This window comes from Ascaphus truei, chromosome 4 (genome assembly GCF_040206685.1).
Source record: "Ascaphus truei isolate aAscTru1 chromosome 4, aAscTru1.hap1, whole genome shotgun sequence".
Classification (NCBI taxonomy): Eukaryota; Metazoa; Chordata; class Amphibia; order Anura; family Ascaphidae; genus Ascaphus; species Ascaphus truei.
In genome coordinates this window covers 399,497,104-399,521,591 of record NC_134486.1, presented here as the reverse complement: position 1 = coordinate 399,521,591, position 24,488 = coordinate 399,497,104, and the positions used below count along the sequence as shown (strand labels likewise).

At 43.0% G+C, this 24,488-nt stretch overlaps 1 protein-coding gene across 3 annotated transcripts in view; it reads left to right on the top strand.

The window, feature by feature from the left end:
• The window catches only part of EFR3B (EFR3 homolog B), a 219,797-nt gene that overhangs the window by 111,662 nt on the left and 83,647 nt on the right, over positions 1-24,488 (top strand). Inside the window, exons 1-2 of one of the 3 annotated variants that reach the window (XM_075598626.1) lie at positions 2,112-2,564; positions 12,954-13,104. The exons of 1 other annotated variant lie outside the window; for it this stretch is intronic. In XM_075598626.1, coding sequence (XP_075454741.1) covers positions 2,554-2,564; positions 12,954-13,104 — 162 coding nt within the window. In that variant the 5' untranslated portion in view covers positions 2,112-2,553. Of the gene's footprint in view, positions 1-2,111; positions 2,565-12,953; positions 13,105-24,488 lie in introns of those variants that run through there. One more of the 3 variants, XM_075598625.1, reaches the window with a different exon arrangement.

Here is a 24,488-nt window from a genome sequence, read left to right as displayed (position 1 = left end):
CAAACTCGAAACAATCGTTGCCCCCTTAAATACCCTCCTCCCTTTATTGTGTTTTCTCCCTCCTTGTGTGTTGTCACATCTTTTCCCTGTGTCCTTTCCCCCACTCCCCATCCCTGAGACTTTGCTTCCAGTGCGGTACACAACTCCAAGTTATTTTTTTCTTGTGTTTACATTACATTTATTTCTCTATTTTGGACACAATCCTCTAGTTGAGCTTTTTTTCTTTCAGACAGTGAGTGCTGGGACATTTGTGTGTGTTAAAATATAACCCTGGTGTAAAAGGGTCAAATACTAGTGATTCTGGAGACGATTCCTGATCAGGCTTAAAGGACTTGTCCAACGATACCGCTGCCAAGACTAAAACTACCTACTCAGGTTCTAGAATGGTAGATTATTTTAATGGGAAGTTGACATCAGTACTAGCCCATTTATATATTGGGAGGGAAAGGGAACTATCTGGGGCACCTTATCCAAATTGGCGAAGGTTTATTTCAACTGACAACCCTACAGTGCACATACTCTGAAAGAATATTTAGCATCCTTGTAAGTGACCAGGAGACTGCGGTGAGAAACTGGTATTCATCAAAATGAGCTGCAGCATGTTTGATGCATACCGTCAAATTGAAAAGGAACATTTTTAGGTTCATTCCAGCGGAGGAGAGATTATATTACAGGTCAAAAACAAAGCTGGCAGCAGTGATGAGCATGATGAGTCAGATGAATCATAATCCAAGTCCTTGTTGGTGACTGGCACCATCACTCGGTGCACACACCATTTGGCTCGTGGATATGCGATGGGAGTGTGAATAAACTACACGCATGCAGGCACGGTAGATGGTCAAAACATTTCCATGAGTTATATAATACAGGCAAAAGAGGAGGGTTGGGAAGGTGGCCCAAGCAAGCACTTGTACAGCTTTGCCAGTCACTTTGTACCCTGTGAAAACATATACAGTACATGATTGTACAATTGTGATTTGTCCATGAATAAGTGTTTTGTTACTGCTGCCACGGCAGAGTATGAGAGCCTGAGACTGAGAATTACACAAGCTCAGCTGCTGCTGACTAAGCTGCCATAGAATATCACTACCACCATCAGCAGCCTCACCACCACTGCCATCACCACCACCATCACCACCATCATCACCACCACCACCATTATCATCATCATCATCACCATCATTACCACCACCACTGCCATCACCACCATCATCTCCATCGCCATCATCACCACCACCATCATCGCCACCACCATCATCACCACCATCACCATCATTACCACCACCACCACCATCACCATCATCATCACCATCACCACTACCACCACCATCATTACCACCACCACCATTATTACCACCACCACCATCATTATAAATTATTTATTTTTTACTTAGGGGTCAGACACCCTTTTTCCTATAAACTGAAAACGTATTAATTACTGAATGCAATCTATTATATAAGAACGTATACTAAGTTACTTCTTAACAAGGAAAGTGAAATACAGGAATTAGAGATGTGCACTTGACCCAGAGTTATAGTTATGAGTTCAGTTCTAATTTTTTTTTTACCAAACTCGTCACACAGATTTGATTTTGGATTATGGAGAAAATGTCAATTTGATGCACAAAATGATAGCATCGTGTAATCTGGGAATTGTGATATCTGGGAGCGCAGAATCGTACGTGGAAATAAAAGAAAGAAAAACACATACAATGCAGGACTGTGGACAGGATTTTGGACAATCCTGCATTGTACTGTATGTGTTTTTCTTTCTTTTATTTCCACGTACGATTCTGCGTTCCCAGATATCACAATTCCTGGTGTCGGCTCCTTGTGACTTTGGGCAAGTCACTTTATCTCCCTGTGCCTCCGGCACAAAAAAACATAGATTGTAAGATCCACGGGGCAGGGACCTGTGCCTGCAAAATGTCTCTGTAAAGCGCTACGTAAAACTAGCAGCGCTATACAAGAACATGCTATTATTATTTTATTACTATTATATCTAAACTACAAGAAATAATAGAGCTTTAAATAAAAAAAATATGCTGGGAAACGGCTTGTATTCCCTGTTCCTAATAATTTGATAATCAATATATTGTGTAGAGTTTGTTGTTAAGTCTCTGCTGAAAAATAGCTGAGTGCTCTCCCTATAAATGGAGCAGAGCTTAAATAAGAAGGAGATCACAGCCTCTGACATCACAATCCTACATCAAGTGCTTTAGTGCTCTTTACTTTATCCAATACTACAATTTCACATGCAATTCAATGTCATATGTGCACTGATAATGCTTTCAGGCGCATGAACCTGATGGGGTCATGTGAACGGATTAGTTGACTGCCTGCTCATCCCAAAATCATAGGTTCAGCATGCACATCTGTTCTTTGCTAAAACACAGCCGGAAAAAAACTGATCCTCTTTGAAGCTTCTCTGTCATTCGCCTGCCTGTCGGAGAACGCTGATTTGCCTTTCTGATAAAAGTACAGCAAGCACGTAAAGTGTATCCACTAATTGTTTTCAATTTCACCCTCTGACGAGCGGCGCACTGTTCCAAGATGAGCTGCAGGTACAGTACTGGTGGTCTATTTTCATCTAGGACGTCACTGGCATTGGATATCATGGTACAGTAGCAACCTGTCCCTGGGTTTTTGAGGACATTCGGGAAGGTCACTTGTGGTACATTTATACTGATATACACTTGGCAGGATTCCTGCATTGCAGTTAGCTTTTATTTTTCTGCAGACAGCCCTGTGTTGTGCTGAATTAGTCCTCCCTCAGAATGCACATTCTATAGAAATACTCTGATTCTATCACGTATTGCCTTTTAGCCTTTGGTGTTCCCCAGAACTGAAATTAAATCTTGCGGCAAGTTTGCATTTTCCCCCCCCAGGTAGGTGGGTGCTGTTTTAATGCACATCTTTTCCTTTTTTCCTTGGAACGTCATACCTTTCTGGAAGAGGAGTCAGTGCACTGTATTATCCTCTTCTGCAGATGTAACGTCCAGAGGAATTCCTTGTCGACCCTCACTTCCTCTTGTATTTCATAGCTATCTGCTTTGTGCAGGCATTTTCGACAATTTTACTATTTTTTAAATGCTTTTCTATTGTGCAGCTAGAGTGTGATATTCTGGTAACTTGGATTTTCGTTGCTTTGACTGTCAATGTACACGGCTCATAATCACATTTTGTTTGAACCAAAATGTTGTTATTATGAAGAGTATTAGGAACATGTTACTGCTTTTATTGAGGTTAATTACTGTTTTCCATTAGTTTGGGTTAGCTATATACTGTATATTAAAATACAACCGATAAAAAAAAAATAACAGCTAATAAAAGTATGTTTAGTTCAGCTGTAAAGCTTTAACAAGCTAGTTTGACTCCATTATGTATCTATTTAAAATGTAATGCTATGTATTCTTGAGCCTATTGTACAGCATGTTAAACATGGATAAATCCTGCAGGTGAGCCTGTAACCCATTGTAATAACAAATAGGTTCTTCACAGTAATGTGATCTCTATCAGTGTTCACTGGAGGTTAGAACACATTGAATAGAGACAGGCAGAGGAGTTTTGCAGCAGTTCAATATTGAAGGGCATCTATAATGTATTTGGGCCTCTTCGATTATGGCTTCTGTTTTAAAGCAACAGTGTTGACTAATCTCCGTTTTTTCTGCATTTGACCTACTAATGTCTTATTATTTACCCGTTCCAACACTCTCTTTTATTTTAAAAGAAATCTGATGTTCCATTCAGTAGATATAAGTGTTTGAAATATTAAAGCCCAGATACACTAAGCACCGGGATTTAACGTTCAATTAACGTTTTAATGTTCAAATAAATTAACATTGTGTTAATAGTAACGCTTATCCACTGAAGTGAACGACGGGAAATGAACCCAGTTTTACTCATTTAAGTAGCGTGATAAAGATATGCAAGGAGGATATGCAAACATGTCATAGCTGCCAAACACCATTGAGGATAACACAAGTACTTGAGAGGGGGGTCAAGACTTAACGTTACCTTATTGGAAAGTAGTACAATATTGTGCTAACTTGACGAAAACGCAGGGGTGGACAACTCCAGTCCGCAAATCCCCTCAACAGGTCAAGTTTTAAGAATATCCCGGCTTCAGCACACGTGGCTCAATCAGTGGCTCAGTTGAACACTGAGCCACTGATTGAGCCACCTGTGATGAAGCAGGGATATCCTTAAAATGTGACCTGTGGGTGGCCCTTGAGGATAGGAGTTGCCCACCCCTGCATTAAGGCCTTTGCTAACGAGATGTATTCCGGCTGTTGTTGCATATAATTAGATTTGTTAACCTCAGGGAAAAGAACATCTGTTACAGTTTTAGGCAACTTCAAGTAATTTGCCCTGATTTAAACAGAGCTTAGTGTATCTGGGCCTAAGTGTCTTAGTGGTTAAAATGGAGCCTTCCCCAAAGCTCAGTGCCATCTACAGGTTACCATGGTAACCACCGAAGTTAGAGATGATACCTTAAGGCCCGTAATATAGTGGGCACGTGCGCTGTGCCGTGTGTGCGCGCGACACTGATAATTGGCAGTGGTTAGCCAGCCATTGTATGCTAGGGCCGCATGTGCAATTGAATGTTTAAAAAATTTTTTAAAAATGACGCTGCGCACCAGAGCTGACAGCTGCAATGAGGAGAGAGATCTAGATGCCGGTGACATTTTAACGCGATCCCGGTTATAACGCGGTCTCGGGGTTGTGGACCCCAAGGACCGGGTTATAACGGGGTTCAGCTGTACCTCTCTATTACCACAAAACTTCGACGGCAGAGTTCTAGTAGTGGTCTTCCAGACAACCAATAGCCTTAGACTATTTATATTTATAAGATGTATATAGCGCTAACAGTGTAGGCAGTGCATTACAAAATTACAATACAAGGTAAATAAATTACAAACAATTTGAAAACATGTAGCAGATAAATGAGAACATAAGGCAAAGGGAGACCGTGCTCCCGAAAAGCTTACAATCTAAGTGCTATGTTGGGAGGATTACAGACACAGTAGGAGTAAAAGTGCTTTATTAGAGGTCAAGTGCACCCGGACTTCTTAGTAGAGGCATAGAAAGTTTAATCAGATGTTTCTTTTAAGAGGTGAATTTTCTGCTGGGCTTTGAATGTGGAAAGTGAAGGTGTCTGATGTATATTGAGTGGAAGAACGTTCCATACTGTAGGTAGACAGAGATTAGTGACAGGTTTAGGACGGGAGAGGGCTGCAGAGATAAATGGGGCAATCTTGGGTTGAGCTTCAGAGACGAGTATAATCTAGATTTATGGAGGAGCAGAGGAGTGTAGAGGCTTAAGAGTTTTGAAAATGGTGGTGCACATGCACGAGTGGCAGGGAGGAGAGATGAGGAGATATAGATAGGAGGACAGGGTGGAAGTTGGAAAAAATAAAAAAGTTTATATAGGAGTGAGGAAACAGCAAACAGAGAGCAATAGGGGAGGCATCATGAGATGCAGTGCAGGTGGTAAGGAGAGAAAGTTAGGAGGAGATATTTCCCAGGTATTGGAGCATATGAGGAGGAATTGAGATAGTAAAGGAATAAATCAAACCTGAGAGGGAAATATAGCATGGCAGGTTAAACAGCAGTGGAACAAAATGTACCGTCTTAAAAGTTGTACAGTATATAGATTGTCAGAGCATTAAAGGTCAATTCTAACAGCTGCAGAGCTGATTCTGACGTTCTGTATCCAGTTCTTCTTTTTTGTTCCCCTAGATAAATAGCCAGTGTGTCAGGAGAAATGCAAACATATTTGAGGAGGGTTAATAGTCAAAGGTACAGTATAGCAGACACTTATACAGCAATGCCTGTTTTTGCTGAGTCTTTGCCACAGAAGGTAAAAGGAGAGGGACCAGTTAGGGGAAAATAATATAAATGGAAATTAGAGGAACACAAGTCCATTTATAGAGGAGAAGGTCTCAAGAGAACTTTCAAAAATGAAAGTGGACAAGTCAATTAGGCCAGATGGGATAATGTACATTCAAGGATATTAGAAGAGACTGTGCTGGCGACACCAATAACAGAACTATCTAATCAAGCACTTTTAATAGGTGCAGTTCCAGATGGCTGGAGAAGCACAAAGGTAGCCCCACTTCACAAAAGTGAATGCAGGGTAGAGACGGGTAACTACCGGCCAGTGAGTCTGACTTCAGTAGTGGGGAAATGAATGGGAGCACTGCTGAAAGAAAAGAATCGTTGAATATCTAAAGTCTGAAAGTGAACAAGTCAATCGGGCCAGATGGGATACATTCAAAGACATTAAAAAGAGCTTAAGGGTGTGCAACACCATGCAGTATTTACCATGTTATTTGTTGCATTATTCCACATTAACGTGACCGGTAACATCTGTGCAGTGTTTCTGGAGAAGTGCAATATCGCAGTAACATTTGCAGTAATAATGCATCAGCGGCAGATTTGAAAATCCGCCGCCCCAAGGCACTTTGCCGTTGCGGCCTCCTTGCTGATGCCCCTTTTCCTCCTTCTGAACTGCAGCATCAAATGACGCAGCGGACGTCACCAATGTGACGTCGCGTTGCAATGGTAACGCGACGTCATGACGTCATTTGACGCTGCGTTTCAGAAGGAGAAGGGTGGCAGGTAAGGAGGCTTAATGTTCCCATAAATGTATTAAAGAGCACCAGTCCCACTACAGACCCCCGAGTTACTCCACCGGTCACCTTTCCCTCTTACGAAGGTACTCCAGTTACCACAACTCTGTCACCTATCCTTCAACCAATTTGCTATATCTGTATGCGTTTTTGCACATTCTCATAGAGAGGGGTACATGCACAGTGCAATATGGTGCTGGAGGGGGGGTACTTATCTGCCGGTGCACTGGGTCCAGGGAGGTCCAGACATCCCAGGGAAATTCAGTGAAGAGAAGGGAAGCAGGCACACAGACTTATGCAAAAGATTATTTAATGTGCCACAAAGAAATCCAACGTTTCAGCAGAATCTCACTGCCTTTATCAAGGAGAGGGCCTTTCTGCACATGACATAAAAATCTGCTACAGGGTTGACACTCCAGGAGTTCAAATGATTAATCATTTAGGTAGTTTAAAGAATGGTCAAGAGTGTGGCAACTACATCTAGACTAAGTGACCCAAACTGCTAAATAATGCATGTGGACCACAAAACTCGTAAAGGAATAATTCAGGATTAATGGCACTATATTGTCAACTATCGTAGAGGAAAGGGACCGGGAGTCATTATTGCAGCTGACTTGGAAGTAGGCAAGCGATGTAACAAAGCAATGGGGAAATCCAGCAGGATGCTAGGGTGTATAGGGAGAGGTATTATTAGCAGAAAGAGAGAAGTAGTGATGTCACTTTATAGATCATTGGTGAGCCCACCTAGAGCACTGTGTTCAATTCTAGAGACCATATCTCCATAAGGATGTACATAGATTGGATGTTGTGCAAAGAAGGACTACAAAAATGATGCATGGTCTACAGTACATACAGTACACAATCCCTACAAGCTCTAATCCCAACACCCACCACATCATATATATATATTTATGTCAAAAGAAGCGCTTTTGGGTGTGATCAAATGTATACAACAAAAGACAAAAATTCCCAATGCTACATCCAATAAGACAAAAAGTATATAGTTAAATATTTATCTGATGTCTTCTCATAAGTAAGGGTCATTTTGTTAAATTCTTTGGCCAAAGCGTTCTAAGCCTGCAGCCACCTAACGGCATGACCACTATGCAGGTCCTAACACTATCTGTGAAACTTCTCATTTACCTCTGTAGTGGAGGGCGAAATGTCCCAAGAGACCAGTATTCCATAGGTGCATGAGAAAACCCGCTACTTAAAAAGTGGGGACCAGTGAGTTTAAACCCAGCGAAGAGAGGTCACTAACCTCCAAACAACTGTTACCAGTTGAGAATTTACAAACATACACAATCCCTGCAAGCTCTGAACCCACCACCCACCACATGGTCTACCGTACTCTACAAAACTTATCAGGAAAGACGGAAGGACCTCAATATGTACATCTTGGAAGGGAGAAGGGTGGGAGGTGGGTACGATTTGAAGCTTCAAATACACAAATGGTTTTAACAAAGTACCGGGGGGAAGCATATTTTAGAGAAAGAGAAGTTGTAGAATAAGAGGACATGCTCTGAATGTGGTCCCAGACTCGTGGGAAATGTGAGGAAGTACTTATTTAGCGAGAGGGTGGTAGAAAGCCTCCGAAAGGAGGCTAGTACAGTAAGAAAATAAAAAATGCTTGGGATAGACAAAAGGATATACTGTATATAAAAGAAATCCATGGAAGAGAGGATCTGAGGTTTTACAGCAGATAAGAAAAGGAGCAGACTGGGGGGAGGGGAGGGGGGCAGTGGTTCTTATATGCTATAAAAATTCTATATTCATTATCCACAAGATACATATGAGAGTAACAGTTACTTTAAAGCTGCAGACCAAGCAATATCCTACATGTGTTTTTTTTTTTAAATAAATCAGTTCTGTACTACAGTATGAGAAAATACTTGTTGCATTAAAAAACAACTCTGAATGACATTTTTTATGTATTATAATGTAACAAGCATTTTTTGCTCCTATAGCAACTACTTACAAAGTCACATCCCCTTCCTCTTCTGAAACAGGCTCTGGCATATCTTTTTTTGAGCCCTGCCATCTCTCTAGCAGTGCACCAATTGTATATAGCAGGGATTTCCAACCTTTTTTGTTTGGAGGGACCCTGGAAGTATTTCGAAAAATCTCGGGGAACCCTTATCTGGCTGACACATATTAGGTTAGACGGGGGTAAATCACGTAATTTCACACCACGAGCCACCCCTATTTCCCACCCTTAAACCCATGTATTTCCTTCCCCTCTGTCTCACTCACTCGCCTCCCCTCGCTTGTATTTATCTCCTGCGTCTCACTTGTACTCCCTCTTTTCCTCACTCACTCCCCCACTTTCTCCTCTCACTCACCCCTACCTTCTGTCAATTACCCCACTCTCACTCAAGCCCCTCTACAAAATACATACCAAAAAAAGCCACCCCCTTAAATACATATAACCCCATCCCGCAATACATAATGAAAATACCTCGCCCCCGCCAATACATATTAAAAATGCCCCCACCAATACATATTAAACTTGTAAAGTGAGAAGAGCCGAACTGCTCCAAGGGAAACAGATTCGGACCGCACAGGTAAAATCATCATCCTCATATCCATCCAGCACCCCTCATCATCATCTTCATATCTCCCCCAGTACCCCTCATCATCATCATCTCCATATCTCCTCAGCACCCCTCATCATCATCACCATCCTCATATCTCCCCAGCACCACTCATCATCCTCATCTCCCCCAGCACCCATCATCATCATCCTCATATACCCACCCCCTGCATCTCACATCACCCCCCCTGCATCTCCCATCACTCTCCCCCTCTGCTTCTCACATCACCCTCCCCCTGCTTCTCACATCACTTCCCCCCCCCCCTATATCTCACATCACCCACCCTCTCCACATTTCACATCACCCTCCGTCACCCTGGATCTCACATCTCCCCCCCCCCTTCCCTCCCATATGCCTACCTCAGGTGGGAAGAGAGGCTGGTATTCTGCGGTTGCCGGTGGAGGAGGCAACGGGCAGCAGAATGGCAGGCAGGACTGCACACGCTCGCTCTAGTTAGCAGCAGGCACCGGACGTGCCGGGTCACACTTCTAAAGCGCGCTCCTACCCTGCAGTCCTGACAGCGAACGGGCTCTAGGAGGAGGGGTGGGGGTCCGTGGTCTGTAGGAGGAACCCCTGAGACAACTTCAAGGATCCCCAGGGTTCCAGAATCACTGGTGTATAGTGACTGCCTGGTCACATGGTCTTCCCCACAGAACTTTGCATCTTTGGTCCACTTTTGCTGCACTGACAACCATTTAATGCACCCCGGAGCCAAATCTTCGCCGATTGATCGGCAATTTAGCTAATTACTTATTGTGTGGATTATATTGATGCACATATTAATGGGAAAAAAATTATTTTAATTTTTAAAAATGCAGCTTGTCCTGCTGCTTTAAGAGTGATTGAATCTTTCGGGAAGTCAAGTACAGTACACTAGTAAATGTGTGCCCCTTTATTTGCTAGTTGATGTTACAAGCTTTCAGGACCACTAGAATGTCACTTAAAGGACTTTAAAGGTAAAATTAGTTAGCTACTACTGTAAATGGAATATTTTTTCACTACAGATATTTTTTTTTAGGAGAAACGGTTCTTAGTGTCACATAAAGTTATTTTGTGAAATATAGTTGTGTTTATCTTTGCTGGTTAGATGTCCGTGTGTGAATTATTACATAATAATGTCCCTTACATCATTACTTACTTTGAAATATTAGAACTAGTAAGCACTATTAAAATATGCATGAGCAGAATCATATCCCTTGTGCATGGAGAAGCAGGGGCAAACCTGAATTTATGAACAGAAGCTGTGTCAAGTAGAGAATTATAGCAGGACATGCCCTCCTCTGAATATATTATGTGATAGAACTATTTGTCTTTGTACTGTTCTACGTCATTGCATCTTGGCCACGCTGACAATAGTAATGGATTGCTGACTCATTTAATGTTTTACGCTGTCTCTCACCCTCACTCTCATTGTCACATTATGCTGTGATTAAAATGCAGACGAGGACTCTGGGTAATGACATATTGACGCGCACATTATTTTGAATGTGTATATTTCCCTTGTCGTTTTTGCCATTTGCATTACACGGCAAAGCATGGGTTAGGGAAGTAAAGAAGCAGGAGAAACCACTCAAGGGCAGCTGTTTGGTTCTTTTGGATTCGGGTCAAGCAGCGTGAGGCAATAAGGGAGTTTTTCTGAATAAATGCTGAGAGGTAGCTTGATAAGGCTTAGAAAAATATGGTGGGAGGTTCAAGGTAGGGGGGTAAAGACACACCGAGTTTGGAACAGTTAGATAGTTGGCATACTGTAGATAATCTACAGAAAACAACTCAATATACATAGGGGGTTATTAATTAAACTGCAAAAGTGCTGATCAGGGCACTATTGCCTTGGAAACTCCCATTCATTTCAATAGTTTCCATGCGATAGTGCCACTATCGGCAGAATTTCAGTTTGATGCATTAACCCCGAAAGTGTATAACACTAGGGGGCCTATCCTAGTCATTGTGATAAGTGCATTCGGATGTTGCAGTATTCTAAAATCCCTTCTCACGTGTCCAAACCGTGCGAGAAAGTCTTTCCTAGGTGCAATTTCATTCCGGCATTGCAAATCATAATGGTGTGGCTAAAATGGCTCAAATCTTGCCTATTCACTGGTATTCTTGGACCTGTATGAATTCCAAAATGCCAAAGCACAGGGAAATACCTCAAAGCTCAAACATCAAAGCTGGCCAGATTGCCCCAAGTGTTTTGAGTTTGGCTGTTTTAGCTCTGCTGGAAAAGGACTCCTTAAAGCTGCAGTTCAGTCAATATCCTGCATATGTGTTTTTTTTAATAAATCAGTTCTGTAGTAAGAAAAAATACTTTTAGCATTTTCTGTTTAAAAAAAAACAACTTTTAAAGACCAATTTTCTTGTATTCTATTTTAACAGCCATTTGCTAAGGCACTGCCCCTTCATGTCCTGTCACAAGCCCTGGCACACCCCTTTGTCAGCCCTGCCCTCCCTCTAGCACATGTCAGTGCAGGATTGCTCATGAATATTCATGAGCTTCCACTGACAGACAAGCAGAATATAAACAGATCCCTTCACTAATTATGTCACCAAATTTCGACCTATCAATACATGGAGAACGAATTGACCTGCAGCTATACAGTTCTTTAGGTAATTAGAGATTGCACACATAAAACTATTGAAGTAAAAAAATAAATAAAAAATAAAAAAAGACTGAACTGCAGCTTTAATTCAATTTGTTTAATTATCCTTTTCATGCACTTTGTTGTCATTTAAAAATGGTATTTAAACATCATTTTTTCTTCATTGCTATGTTTCAGTACTTTAAAAGAACTGTACATCTTATGTTATTTGTATTTTTTCCCTTCTTTTAATCAGCCATAAACTTTTGTGACCTATAACCCTACTTGCTGTTGCTTCATCGGTACATCAAAAATGTCACCATCTCTGTAATTTCACCCATAAGGCTAAGGCCCCGCTGCACGCGCCAGGGCGCCCGCCTTGCGTCCTGATGGTGCGTGCACGGCACTTCACAACAATCTGCGGTCTGTATGGAGCCGGTTTTATGCGCGGGGGCGTGGCCAAAATTTGCCATGATGGGGTGGGGCGCGACCATGATGCACATTTTCTGATTTGTGTGTGTGTCCAGCATTGAGGGCTGAGCATGGTTGAGGAAGGATCCACCCCCCTGCCGGCGATCTCCCCTCCTCACTGGCTCCCTGCCACACCACATGACGCGTCGCCGCTCGGGATAACAATCCTATTGTAGCCCCTGCTGGCTGACGCTTCACAGTGACAAGGGTGAGCCTGGCAGCGAGCAGGGACTGGGGCCGACTAGGGAGGAAGTAAGGAGCTGGTGAGTGGCGCCGGATGCAGTGGGACCCAAGCCTAACGCTCTACTTTCATCCACTTAGCCATGGAACATTTTGCTTCAATTTTATGTAGAGGTAAAATAGCAAAGATTAAGAAGGTAGCAAATGATTAGGACCATATTCCACTGGTTTAGGGAGGTGGTTTCAAAATGTGAATGGTTTAACCCCTTGAGTGCCAGAGGGGCCTTTCTCATCACACTGCCTTGAAGACCCCTCTGGGGCCAACAAGTAAACCATTTGTTTCCATCTATACCTGCAATGTTGTGCCTTCATTTGTTACTTCTCGCTCTTGTTCCTTCTGCAACACCCAGAGCTGTACATTTCCGATGTTCTATACTGTAAGTATATCAACTAATTGATATCAATGTGCCTCACAAGTCTCTTTGGTTTCTTGTTAGCTATGTCTGTATTGCTATGGAAGCTCTGGACCAGCTGCTGATGGCCTGTCACTGTCAGAGCATTAACCTGTTTGTGGAAAGCTTCCTGAAGATGGTGGCCAAACTCTTGGAGTCAGAGAAGCCGAACCTTCAGATTTTGGGTACAAACTCGGTGAGTGGCTGTGGGAGGCGGGGGCTGGGGGGGGGGCGGGTGTAAGAGAGACTGAGATCAGATGGATCGGAATTCATATTGGTTTTTATTCAGTTTCAAGACAAAAGTACAGGAGAACAGAGGTTCCCACCTCCAGGACCTCTAAAAGTGCAGGCAATTGCAAAAGGTGGCAGCCAAGTGGAACAAGGACTTCCCATAAATAACTGAGATTGACTCTTTGCTGGTAGGATTGGGTAGAACCAGGAAAATAATATCAGAGATATGGAGGGAATTACAATTTAAATTACGACATAGAGCATATTATGCGTTTGATATCCAATATAAACAGGTAGAAAAGGATCAAAATAATTGCCCAAATGTCTGCTTATTAAAGTGGATCTAAAACACTGCCCATGTATGTCTGATTTTTGGGACCAGATTCTAATATAAATACATGACATGACAAAAGTGGTAACTGTGAAGGAACCTCTATTGGTTTTATTTGGGAACATGGAGGGGTGGAAAGAAGTTTATGGGGACTCAGGAATCCCAAGGATTGCTGAAATTATACTCCTGGCAATTAGAAATTCTATAATGGTGCAATGGTTGGAGTATGACCCTCCAAACTTGGAAACGGCTAAAACATCTCACTCCGCTAATGACCTTAGGTAAAATGGAAACGGAGACCAATATGGAACAAAAAACTGAGAATTTGTTTACAAAATGGGAAACCTTTATTGACTCCCTGCCACAGAGTGAAAAAGACCAAATATATTGGGCTTTCGCATGCACATCCTGGAGTCTCTTGTTGCAAATTGTACAAGGTCATAGATGAGGTAAACAGAGGGAGAAAAGAACCAGGTTAAACGGGTATCCGGGCAGGAGAACAGCATATCCGAACCTAACATCTGAAATATGTGTCTGACTAAAGTTATGTTTTGTACATTCTGTGAGTTAATTATTTAATTTAAAAATGGTGTATTTTTGAGTTAAGTTTGAGCATCTGATTCATACCTTTTTACATATATATATTTTCTTTTAAGTATAATTTAAACATGGAACATTGTAAAGATGTGTTGAAATCTGTCATGTTTACCAGCAATGTTAGAAAAAAAATAAATGTAGCGGTCATGTAAAATGGCTACAGTCATCTCTCCTGCTGACAGTAAGGCCTGGTAAGTTGTGGGCATGCCAGCAGTAATTATGGAGGTTTGCCCTCACACCCTGGTGGGGTGCCCTGTGTATGGATGGGAGTAGTCACATGCTCTGACTCCATGGTTAGTGATGTCAGAGGTGTGTCAGCTTCCAGAGTGTACATAAGGCACAGCACTGTGTCTAAGAGTTAGTTCTGCTAAGTGGAGGAGTTCTGGCAGGAGTTCTAGTTCTAGTACAAGTTCAGCTAGGAGGAGGAGTTCAAGTTCTAGTCCTAGCCTGAGTTACTGAGAGTTCGAGTTATGTTATAGTAACTGAAGAGGAGACTGTGTCCAGGGACCTGGCACAGGGCAGAGATCCCTGCAGGGATAGGGAATCCCTATCTAAGGAGAAATACACCTTTTAAAGGGAGGCACTGACTGGACATGAGTGGCTAGATATCTACTGCGAGGGGCAGCTAGCCCACTCAGGCAATAAAGATGTTCTCAATCACAAACCCTCTCGTGTACATGTGTGGAGTGAATGTACAGAGAGGAGCACCACGAAGGAGTTCCTCAACAGGATCATCCCCATGCGGACGCAGGGACCCTGATGAGGTGGAGGCGCTGCACTGGAACTAGGTGAGACTCAGCACACTACCTCAGCTGCCTGTCTGGACGGGTCCTCCCCACACACCATCATGCGGGAGACTCAGGAGTCCTGTTGCCAACAGGTGCACCACCAGACACTACCACACTGTAATGGGGACCGTTAGACCACAGGGGCCAATGTGAGATTGGGTGGGTCAGGCCGGTTCAGAAATACCGTTACATATATATAAATATCTTGGGAACCCTGGTTCAAGCACCATTAAAAGCCCTTCATTTTGAGTAACTGCTGCTCTAAGCACATTGTTTATTTTTCTTTAAAAAAAAAAAAAAACATAAAAATGTTAACGTTTCATACCAGGGAGCTCCTATACTGCCACTTTGGTGATGTTATTTATGGTATGAGTAAGCTCAGGGCATTGAAGATGTCATTGTGACCCCAGGCTGTGCTGAAAAGCTGTGGCAGGAATAAGCTTATAGGGGTCCATGTCAAAATGGATAAGAAGCGAAAGGTGATACTGTGTGCTCATTTGCATGTCATTCCCAGAATCCCCTGCTGCTGTGGAAGCAGTGTATGCTGGGCGATAATGGTGAAAAGCAGGGTTGCAGACCTATCTGAGATGTGAATGTGCTCACAAGTGATTTTTTCATTTGCAAGCTGTCAATGTAATTTCACATAACTCTGCATAGATGGTAGGAAGATACGATATATACTGTAGATACTTATAACTCTGGGGATAGGTCACTGCTAAAGTAACTCACGCCTGGATTCACTAAAGGTCGATAAACAAAGGTACAGTAACAATTTTGTTTTTATTTAACACCAATTTTGTTTATTGACCTACAGTATTCACCAGAGCCATATCACCAGCAGTAAAGTCGTGATAAGGGGCTTTTTGCTGCAGTGATAGGTCAGCGTTATTTTTAATACCACGTAGCCAAACAAGAATGCCAATGAGTAGTCAATGCCAAATGACTTACTCACAAACTATTCACTAAACTCCAATACCTGGCGATTTGGAATTACCCTAAAAAATGTATTAATCGTTGTCACCTCCCCAGACTGGTGTTAAGCATATCCTAGTGGCCACTATGTACAGTGCACAGGCATAAGACTAGCCAACCTAGAGTAGCTGATTAAAATACATAATATTACAATGATTGAACATATTACTATAATAACCCCTTAGCAGCCTATGTAAAAATCTAGTCATGGTCAACCCATGACTATCTTGCCACTTGGGCTACTAAGGGCCAGATCCACAAAGCATCCGGAGCATACAGTTATCAAAGAGAGGGACCTATTTTACTAAACTCCCAAGTGTGCTATACTGTATATGCACCCCGCCCCCCCACCCCCCCAACATGGGAAGCGACACCTGTACCCAAAAAAAGAACACTTGAGATACCTGGAAAACATGCAAATTAAACTCATTTAGATATACTTTGTATATCCTAAATAGCATATTTCCCAGGTAGATCTCTCTCTCCCTCTCCTCCAACACAAATATTTCAGGCTGAACTGGCTGACGCCACCCTCAGGTATGACGTAAGTAGCGTCTCGTTAACGATCACGGAGTTCTGTGAATAGGCATCGTTGGAGGGAACACCTCTTTGGTACGTTAATAGAACTAACGTCCGTTAAAGTAACGCAGGGGCCCGTTGCGGCTGAAAACAGCACTTAACACTGCGTTGGTGAACGTTGAAGATACCCGTTAGCACTGAACAAGGCGTTAACGTTAATAATGCAGCTCTGTAGATCTGGGGTTAATTCCTTTGCAATGCATTGGTAGCATTAGGCATGAAAGAGATTAAATAATTTCCTGCCATAGAGTTCTGTAAACAATTCTATTACATAAACCTTATGGTACAAAAGTGTGATATCAGCCCCCACAATTGCATCGCTAGCTCTGATTAATGCGGATCTCTATGAGTCAGCACGTATTTACACCATAAGAGTTCTTTTCCACAGCGTTAACACATTTTTAATGTATGCAAAGGAACTACATGTCACAACCCATTTATGATTCAATAATTCTTACTGAATACGGCACAGCAATCCCATTTTTAATAACGTTTAATAACACTTTATCAACCTTTAGTGAATCTAGCCCTCAGTATCAAATTAAAACCCTTCTATTTTTATTTTATATTAGTCAAAAGGAAGGCAACAGAAGAAGATTATAATATATACTGTACAAGGACTAATATTTTTCCTATATGGTATACAGCGCTGTACATAGAATGTCCTTCCCCTATATAGTACAGATGTAAAAATGCCTAACGCAAAATTCCTACGTTTTCTTCAGAGAAACCTGCACATTTTGCTAACTTAAGTGAAGAATTTGCGCCTAAAGGGACTTACCCAAGGTCACAAAGAGCTGACAATGGGATTTGAACCAGATTAACCGCTTCATAGACAAGTGTTTTTTTTTTACTATTTAGCTGCCTCTTGAGAGGCACAATATCTTTTTAAATGTACAGCTGCTGGTTGTAGTCCGCTTGCCTTGAGAATTCTGCACTAAAACCCATCCCATAAATGAATAAAAAGTGAGCTTGTGTGAACGCACTCAAGTGCGTGCACTGGTGCGCTAGGCGTGCGTCCACTGGTGATTTACTAGTAGATCTTAAACTCTCATGGATGCATGATGTAAGTGATAATGCATAGTAACCATAGCTAGTAAATGTACAGTATGTACAACTCTAACTCAATGTTCTGAAATCTTTCCCCCCCACAATATAACTTTCTACTATACATTACAGTAAATATTAACCCCTTAGTAGCCCACCCGTCAACTAGTACTGGATTTTCATGACTAGCTAACCATAAACGGCTACAAAGGGATTAATTTCAACATTAAACTATACTACCTACATCCCTCCCCTGCCCACCTTAGTGGCTAGTAAAGCATTCTCATGCAATACTTTACAGAAATATAGTTCTCGTTGGCGCCAGATCCTTAGTGAAGGAAATGTCAGAATACAGTCTTTGTGTCCAAGTGATCCTTGTGTTGATTCAGATGGGCTGTAAGCTGGATCAGATGGTTAAATGCTGAAACAGAGAGAGGAGCTAGCGCAATATGTTTGGTCATACACAGAATTTAGTGTCTCTTATAAGGATCCACTTACACTTTTTTCCTGAAGTATACAGTATGGAGATCACTTATTCGATAGACTTGGCTTGTCCTTAAGATATTGTACACACATTGTATAGAAAGTTCACACTGATGCAGCTCAGTAATTCCCCAAAAATGAAAGAGATATGCACATAGTATAAGATCTTCAATACATTTAATATGTAATACCTCTGAGGAAAAGACCCTCAGTGGTTACGAAACGCGTTGGGTGGAGCTAAGTGACGTAGCATTATTTGGACAGAGGTACTGACCAATGTCTTAAACCAGGATCTCCTCCATCAGTGGCCAGACCTTTAAACACAGGGATGTTCTTTCTCCCCTTGTGATGTATTACATATGTAGCCCCTCTATCCCATCCCAATCGCAGATCGGGCCCCCTAAGTTGTTCTGGGATCTGGCTAGGTGTCTTTATGTGGTGCATACCTGCTGGCAACAGGAGGGCCTGAGTCTCCCGCGATGACATGGGGGATAATAGGAACAGGTTTCTGGGGTGGATGCCTTCGTTCTAGTTCAATGGTGCAGCGCCTCCATCTTTAGTAAGCCCCAGGAATGCAGGGTGGAATCCTTACCAGAGAGTGTTCCCACACAGGGAGGAGAGATTCCAGTCTCACACAGGGTCTTCCTTTTTAAAAGCAGCAGTCTTTATTCACAGCAGGGCAGCAGCAGCAGCCGACAGTACAGTTCATGCACCATCCACCAACTGTTCTCCTTTGTGATGGTCCTTCCCTGCCACCACTCTGGATCAAGGGCATCCAGAGTGGGGCTAACTCTTCCCTCACCCCCTAAGCAGGGAGAGAGGTACTGGTCCACCTCACTACACTATGGTTGGATCAGCTCTACTCATGAGCTGATCACTCTTCTCCTCCAACTCACTAACTACTAGTCACACTCTAACACTTCACACTTGTCACTTAAGTAGGAAGTGACACTGCTTTATGTAACCTCCAGTAGGCACCGCCCCTGCATCTCCTGATTGGACATAGATTCACATGACCTACCTTCACTTACACAACCCAGTGTCATAAGCAGGGAAAACCCATATCAACTCCTGGCAAACTGCCCTTAGCAGAGTTTACACACAGGAGCAGGATAGAACTATAGCCCCATTTCTTACCAGGGCTACACATATAATACATATTTTAACATGACATGCTTGCTGAACTCCTCTAGTAGTGGATTAAGGCCAAGTAGCAGAATCCCTCTAAGCTTTGGCCTTCATACAGAGCCAAGTGAAACCTTAATTTACTGCAAATAATGAAGTCTGTTCAGTGCATGCTCTGTTTACACCCTTTAGGGTTTTATCAACAGAGTGCAGACTGCTTCAGTGACAGTCAAAGATATAAATAGTACATTTATTGCTACTGTAATAGTATTTCACACTTTCACGCAGTCTGGGTGAGTCTGGTTTTGATACCTAGAAGTTGCATATGTGGTTCGGTCAGTGCAAAGAAGAGATGTGCAAACCTTTCACATGAGGTTGCGAACAATGCAAGAAAGATCGTGGCTCAATAAGCGTTTGCAAGCAATTCGCCAAGAAATGTAACAAAGCAATTCATCAAAGCAATTCACCAAGCCAATCCATTCACCAAAGCAATCCACCAAGCAATTCTCCAAAGCAATTCTCCAAGCAATTTAACAAAGCATTTGCCAAAGGAATTCGCCAAAGCAATTCACCAAAGCAATTCACCAATCATTAAGTCACTGCGCATTGCTTTTCATTTCATATGCTAACTCCCATCCAGACAATAAGAATGAGGGTGAGTGGTGGGTGCGGTGGGGAGGTGGTAGGGCACGTGGAGAAGGAGGATCAGGGTCTGAATAACAGTTCCAAATACCTGTGGGGAGAAGGGGAAGGGAGTTAACCTCTGCTCAGCCTGTTTGCGTGTGGCTGAAGGATAAAAGTTAGCATACAGTATGAAATGATTAGCAATGCCTGGTGACTTAATGCATAGTTAATTTCTAGCGAACTTTGGCAGAGCTGTAATTCATTCGTTGGTGCAACTGTGAATTGTTGGTGGAAATGTGTGTTTTAGTTTGCAAAATGAATTGCCAGGAATCAAAGTCGAGGAACAAAACGGAAAAAATGATATAACAGTTAGTTTGTGTTTATGGTCAGAAGAAGATTTTTTTTTTAATACACTTTTATATTGAGCCAGCTGGAGCGCTAAACACACACTGTCTTTCCAGCGAGAGACACAAAGCGGCACTGGAAATGTGAAACATCTCAGGAAGAAAGGCCAGAGTCCTGTACCAGCACCATTGTGGCAAAATAAAAACTGACTCCAGCAATGGCCTAAAACAGGAGATATTGTGTAAACTAACATGATACACACTCCCTGGCCTGACACTCCAAATGTGCATTACTCTCCTCATGCAGAGAACGTCTATAATGTAAAGGCTTCAGAGCTGGGATTTGCTTGAAAGTGAGAACCTTTAGGAACTGTAATTCAGAATCCACTGGTTGATATGCTTACCTAATATACACATAGTTTTCTGCATGTTATACTTTCTTTTGGATTGCTGTTTGGGTGTGACATTATATGCAAAAAGTACACAACATCAACACACAGCCCTTTTCTGCTGTTCTTTTCATGCAAATCTGCATACTGTAAATCATGTGTAACGGTGTTTCCCCCACCCGGTGGGAGATTTGTCCATTACTTCGGTGTATGGTGCATGATACCTGCTGGTAACAGGAAGGCTGAGTCGTCCGCCGATGGAAGTGGGGGCACAGGACTAGGCTTCTGGGGTTCATACCCTACATATTCTTTAGCAGTGCAGTGCCTCCATCTGCCGTAGGCTCCAGGAGCTGAAGGTGATCTCCCACGGTAGAACTATTACCTCTCCCCCCAGTAAGGTCACGCACCAGGCAGGAGGTATATAACAACAGGAATGGTTTATTGTCTTCTGTACAGTACAGTAACACGGCAGGCTTCTGCCCGATGCAGTACTCTCAGTTCTCACTGAAGGATGGTCCCTGGACCGTCACTACAGGTCAAAGGCACCCACAGCCATCCTAGCTCTTCCCCACCTCCCTAGTGGAGGTAGAGGTATGGTCCACACTCACTCTCCCCCGGAGGGAAGAGGATTGGAGAAGGCCCAATCTCAGCCTTTCCACTGTGCGACCTGCCTTCCTTAGAGGGGGAAGGACAACAACTAATTTAGGGCGGTCCTGCCTTCAAGTACTGCCAGGAGGAGGGCACCAGGTCTGTCCCATGATTGGTCATGCCCAGGCCTGATGTTACCGCCTCCTGCTGTCACTCAAATGCAGCTCCTCGGAGGGGGAAAAACCCATATCAACTACTGGCAGCCTGATTGTACCAGGGTTTACGGCCAGCCCAAGGGCAGAATAGTAGTCATCAGGTGACCTGGCTACACCTGTATTTTTACATTATTTCAGAACTAATGGCATGCTTACCAGACGTATGAAATACAGTACTATGTACTATATGCAGGGCTGGCGACAGCTCTCCCAGAGACCATGAGTAGAGATTCCACCTGGGTCCCAATTTGTGGAGTGTTCGGCGACCCTGTGAGTCCAGCCCCCTGCTCTCTCTCTTTCTTTAATTCACTCTCCCCCTTTTGTTTCATTATCTCCCTCTCTCACTCCTTTTTTCCCCTTTCTCTCTCCCACTTTTCTCTCATTCCTCCTCTTTCTTACTCCCCCATTACACTCTTCTCTCTTATTCTCCCCTTCTCTCTCTTACTACACCTCTTTCTCTCTCACCCCCTCTCTCCCTCTGTCCTCCCTCCCTCTTTCTCTCTTACTATCCTTAGCTCTCTTTTAATCCCCCCGCCCCCCTCTTTCTGTCTTCCCATCTCTCTCAGTCCCCCCTGCCTCCCGGGCTCTGCAGGTTTAGCGGATGGTTTGGGGTCCGTGCGGGTCCTAACCCTGTTTGAATTTCATGGATTCTGTTTCTTTGGGTGCAATGAAATGAATGAATTGTAATGTGTACAGTACTGTGCTACTGTGTCAATTTAAGGTGTTTAAAAACCAGAACTCTAAAATGCCATTTTCTGCACTTGTCGCACTTGCGTCTTAAGGCGGTAAGGTTGGAAGACATCCCGCGTCATGACATCGGTATTCCGATGTACACAACGCGTGAAGTGTTCGAATAACGGCCGCTGCAGCTGTACATTCCTTAGCTGCTGCACAGTTGTGTGTGTTTTCTGCTGCACGTTCCACCATCATTTTAAAATTGGCCTCATTACTCCTTCGCAAGTCCTCTGTTAATTTGGCCCTTTCTTGTTCCTTGTCTTTCAATGTCGTCACTCATTTTTTGCACGAGGATCAGTCAGCCAACACTTCGATGTCCTTGAGCAAGTGGAGTGCAGGTGCAGACTGCTGTTGTGTTGGTAGCACGCACAGGATCAAATAAAGTGCATGCGCAGACTGCTGCGGTCTTGGTAGCACGCACCAAAATGTGAGGGGCCCGATTTTAAAGCGAGTTTGAATTTTTCAATGTATTGGGCCAACATGGTAATCCTCCTCCTGGTTCTTTCCAAATTACTGTATGTTACTTTTTTTGCTGCTCATCTCCAGACAGATACTGTACTTTTCCATAAGCCTATAATTTCCTTCTAGCTGCCTTTTTCTCCTTTACATCCATGCCCTTTCAATTTGAATTGAAGGTCTTAGAACTTTCATGTACAGCTTTCAATAGCTCAATAGAATAAAAAAATAAATACTGTGATCCTGACCAATAGCTCCGCAGCTTCTGACTTTGAATACTATTTGATGAAGGTGAATAGCACGGTGTTATTGTTAGGTACATTATAGCCCTCTTTCCTCATTAGGGAAGCAACAAAGTAGATATGAAAAGAGACACTATCTAGCAAACACAATCGGTTTCGTGGTGCTACATCCTGCAGACCGGAGAAAATATCAAAGTTCACAAGTTCTCCGTTCGGAGGAATGTGCAGAATCTGCATGGAATGTCCTAACTCAAGCTGTTCAGAACAGAAATGATTCAATGAACTAGGGGACCGCTGGCATTTTTAAGCTTTTGACTGAGTTTTGGAATGGGCCAGTGTGAGGTCAAGAAAGGGGACATTCTTTTGTCTATCTTTTCTACCTGAATTTAAGGTCTCAATCCTCACATGCTGAGCTTTCAATGGGTTAATAGAATAAAATAGATATTACTGGGATCCTGAAAAATAGCTCAGCAACTTGTATTTTTTTAATAATACGGATGCAGCCACCAGTATCCGGCGACTTGCCTAGGAAAATACTGGGGCTATCTCACGGTAAACGCTGCAACATTTCTGTGAGGATTCTGCAGCCAGACTAATGGCCCATCGAATTAACACAGCGGGGTTCCTTGCAGTCCCATTCAGTTTCAAACTGAAGCCATTAGTCTGGCTGCAGAAATGTCACAGAAATGTTGCAGCGTTACTGTGAGATAGCCCCAGATTTTCCAAAGCAAGTCATCGTATACTGGTGGCTGCATCTGTATATGAAGACGGGGGAAATGAAAGAGTAACACAAGGCACTGCGGATTTTCTAAATGCTATTTAATGAGCCAGAAACGTAGCGACGTTTCGACCAGAGAGGTCTTTTTCAAGTGGGGAGTGGCTTAAACTGAAGTGTCTCATAGAGTCTAATCTACCCAAACAAATCCACACAATGCTCGTTGATGATAATAAATGACACCTGCTATATTGTGCTGAATCCTCATGATTCCTCAATGCTGCAGCTGGAAGGGGTTGCAACTTCCGCAATGTCCAATGAGATTTACTGCTTTGTGCATGTGATCCAATATACCTCACGTCATCCTATTATGCGTCCTCGTTGTCAGGGTGAAGTTTCTGTAATGCCGGGCGCCACCTTGGGGATGTCATTAAGGCTGTATTTGGTCTCTCCGGGTTCCGTCGGCGTGATCCGTATGTTGCTAGGTGATGACGCTGTCTTGTAATCCAGTTAGGTAGTTCAAGGCGCCATCTTAGTGACGTCACTCCGACTTATTCCATATCCTTTTCCTTCATCAGCGCGATCCGTGCGTTGCCTAGTGAATGACGCTACAATTTCGGGCGCCATGTTGGTAATGTCCTGAAGGTTACCTTCAGAGAAATCCTGCCGGTTTTAAATGGCCGATGCTGCGCATGCGCAGAGCATTAAGCCTGTTCAACATTTTTAACATCCATGAGATATTCAGATTTAAGTCCCATTTGACCGATCCCGATGGCTAAATATAGTATGTTGATCGTGGAGTCATCGAAATCCAGCAGGAGGGATCACAACTTTTCAGCATATATATATATATATATATATATATACAGCTAAACCCCGTTATAGCGCAACCCGTTATAACGCGAAATCGGTTATAACGCGGTTTTCACGTGGCTCCCGTTTTTTTTAAATAATTTTTTTTAAATTTTTTTTTTTTTGGGGTGGGTGGGCATAAATTGGGACAAAACATCCCCCCCCTTCTCACAGCCCCCCCTTGCTCAAAGTACACACCTGCACACAAAGTACCCCCCCTGCTTACAGTACCCCCCCCTCTCACAGTCTCCCCCCCCTGCTCACAGT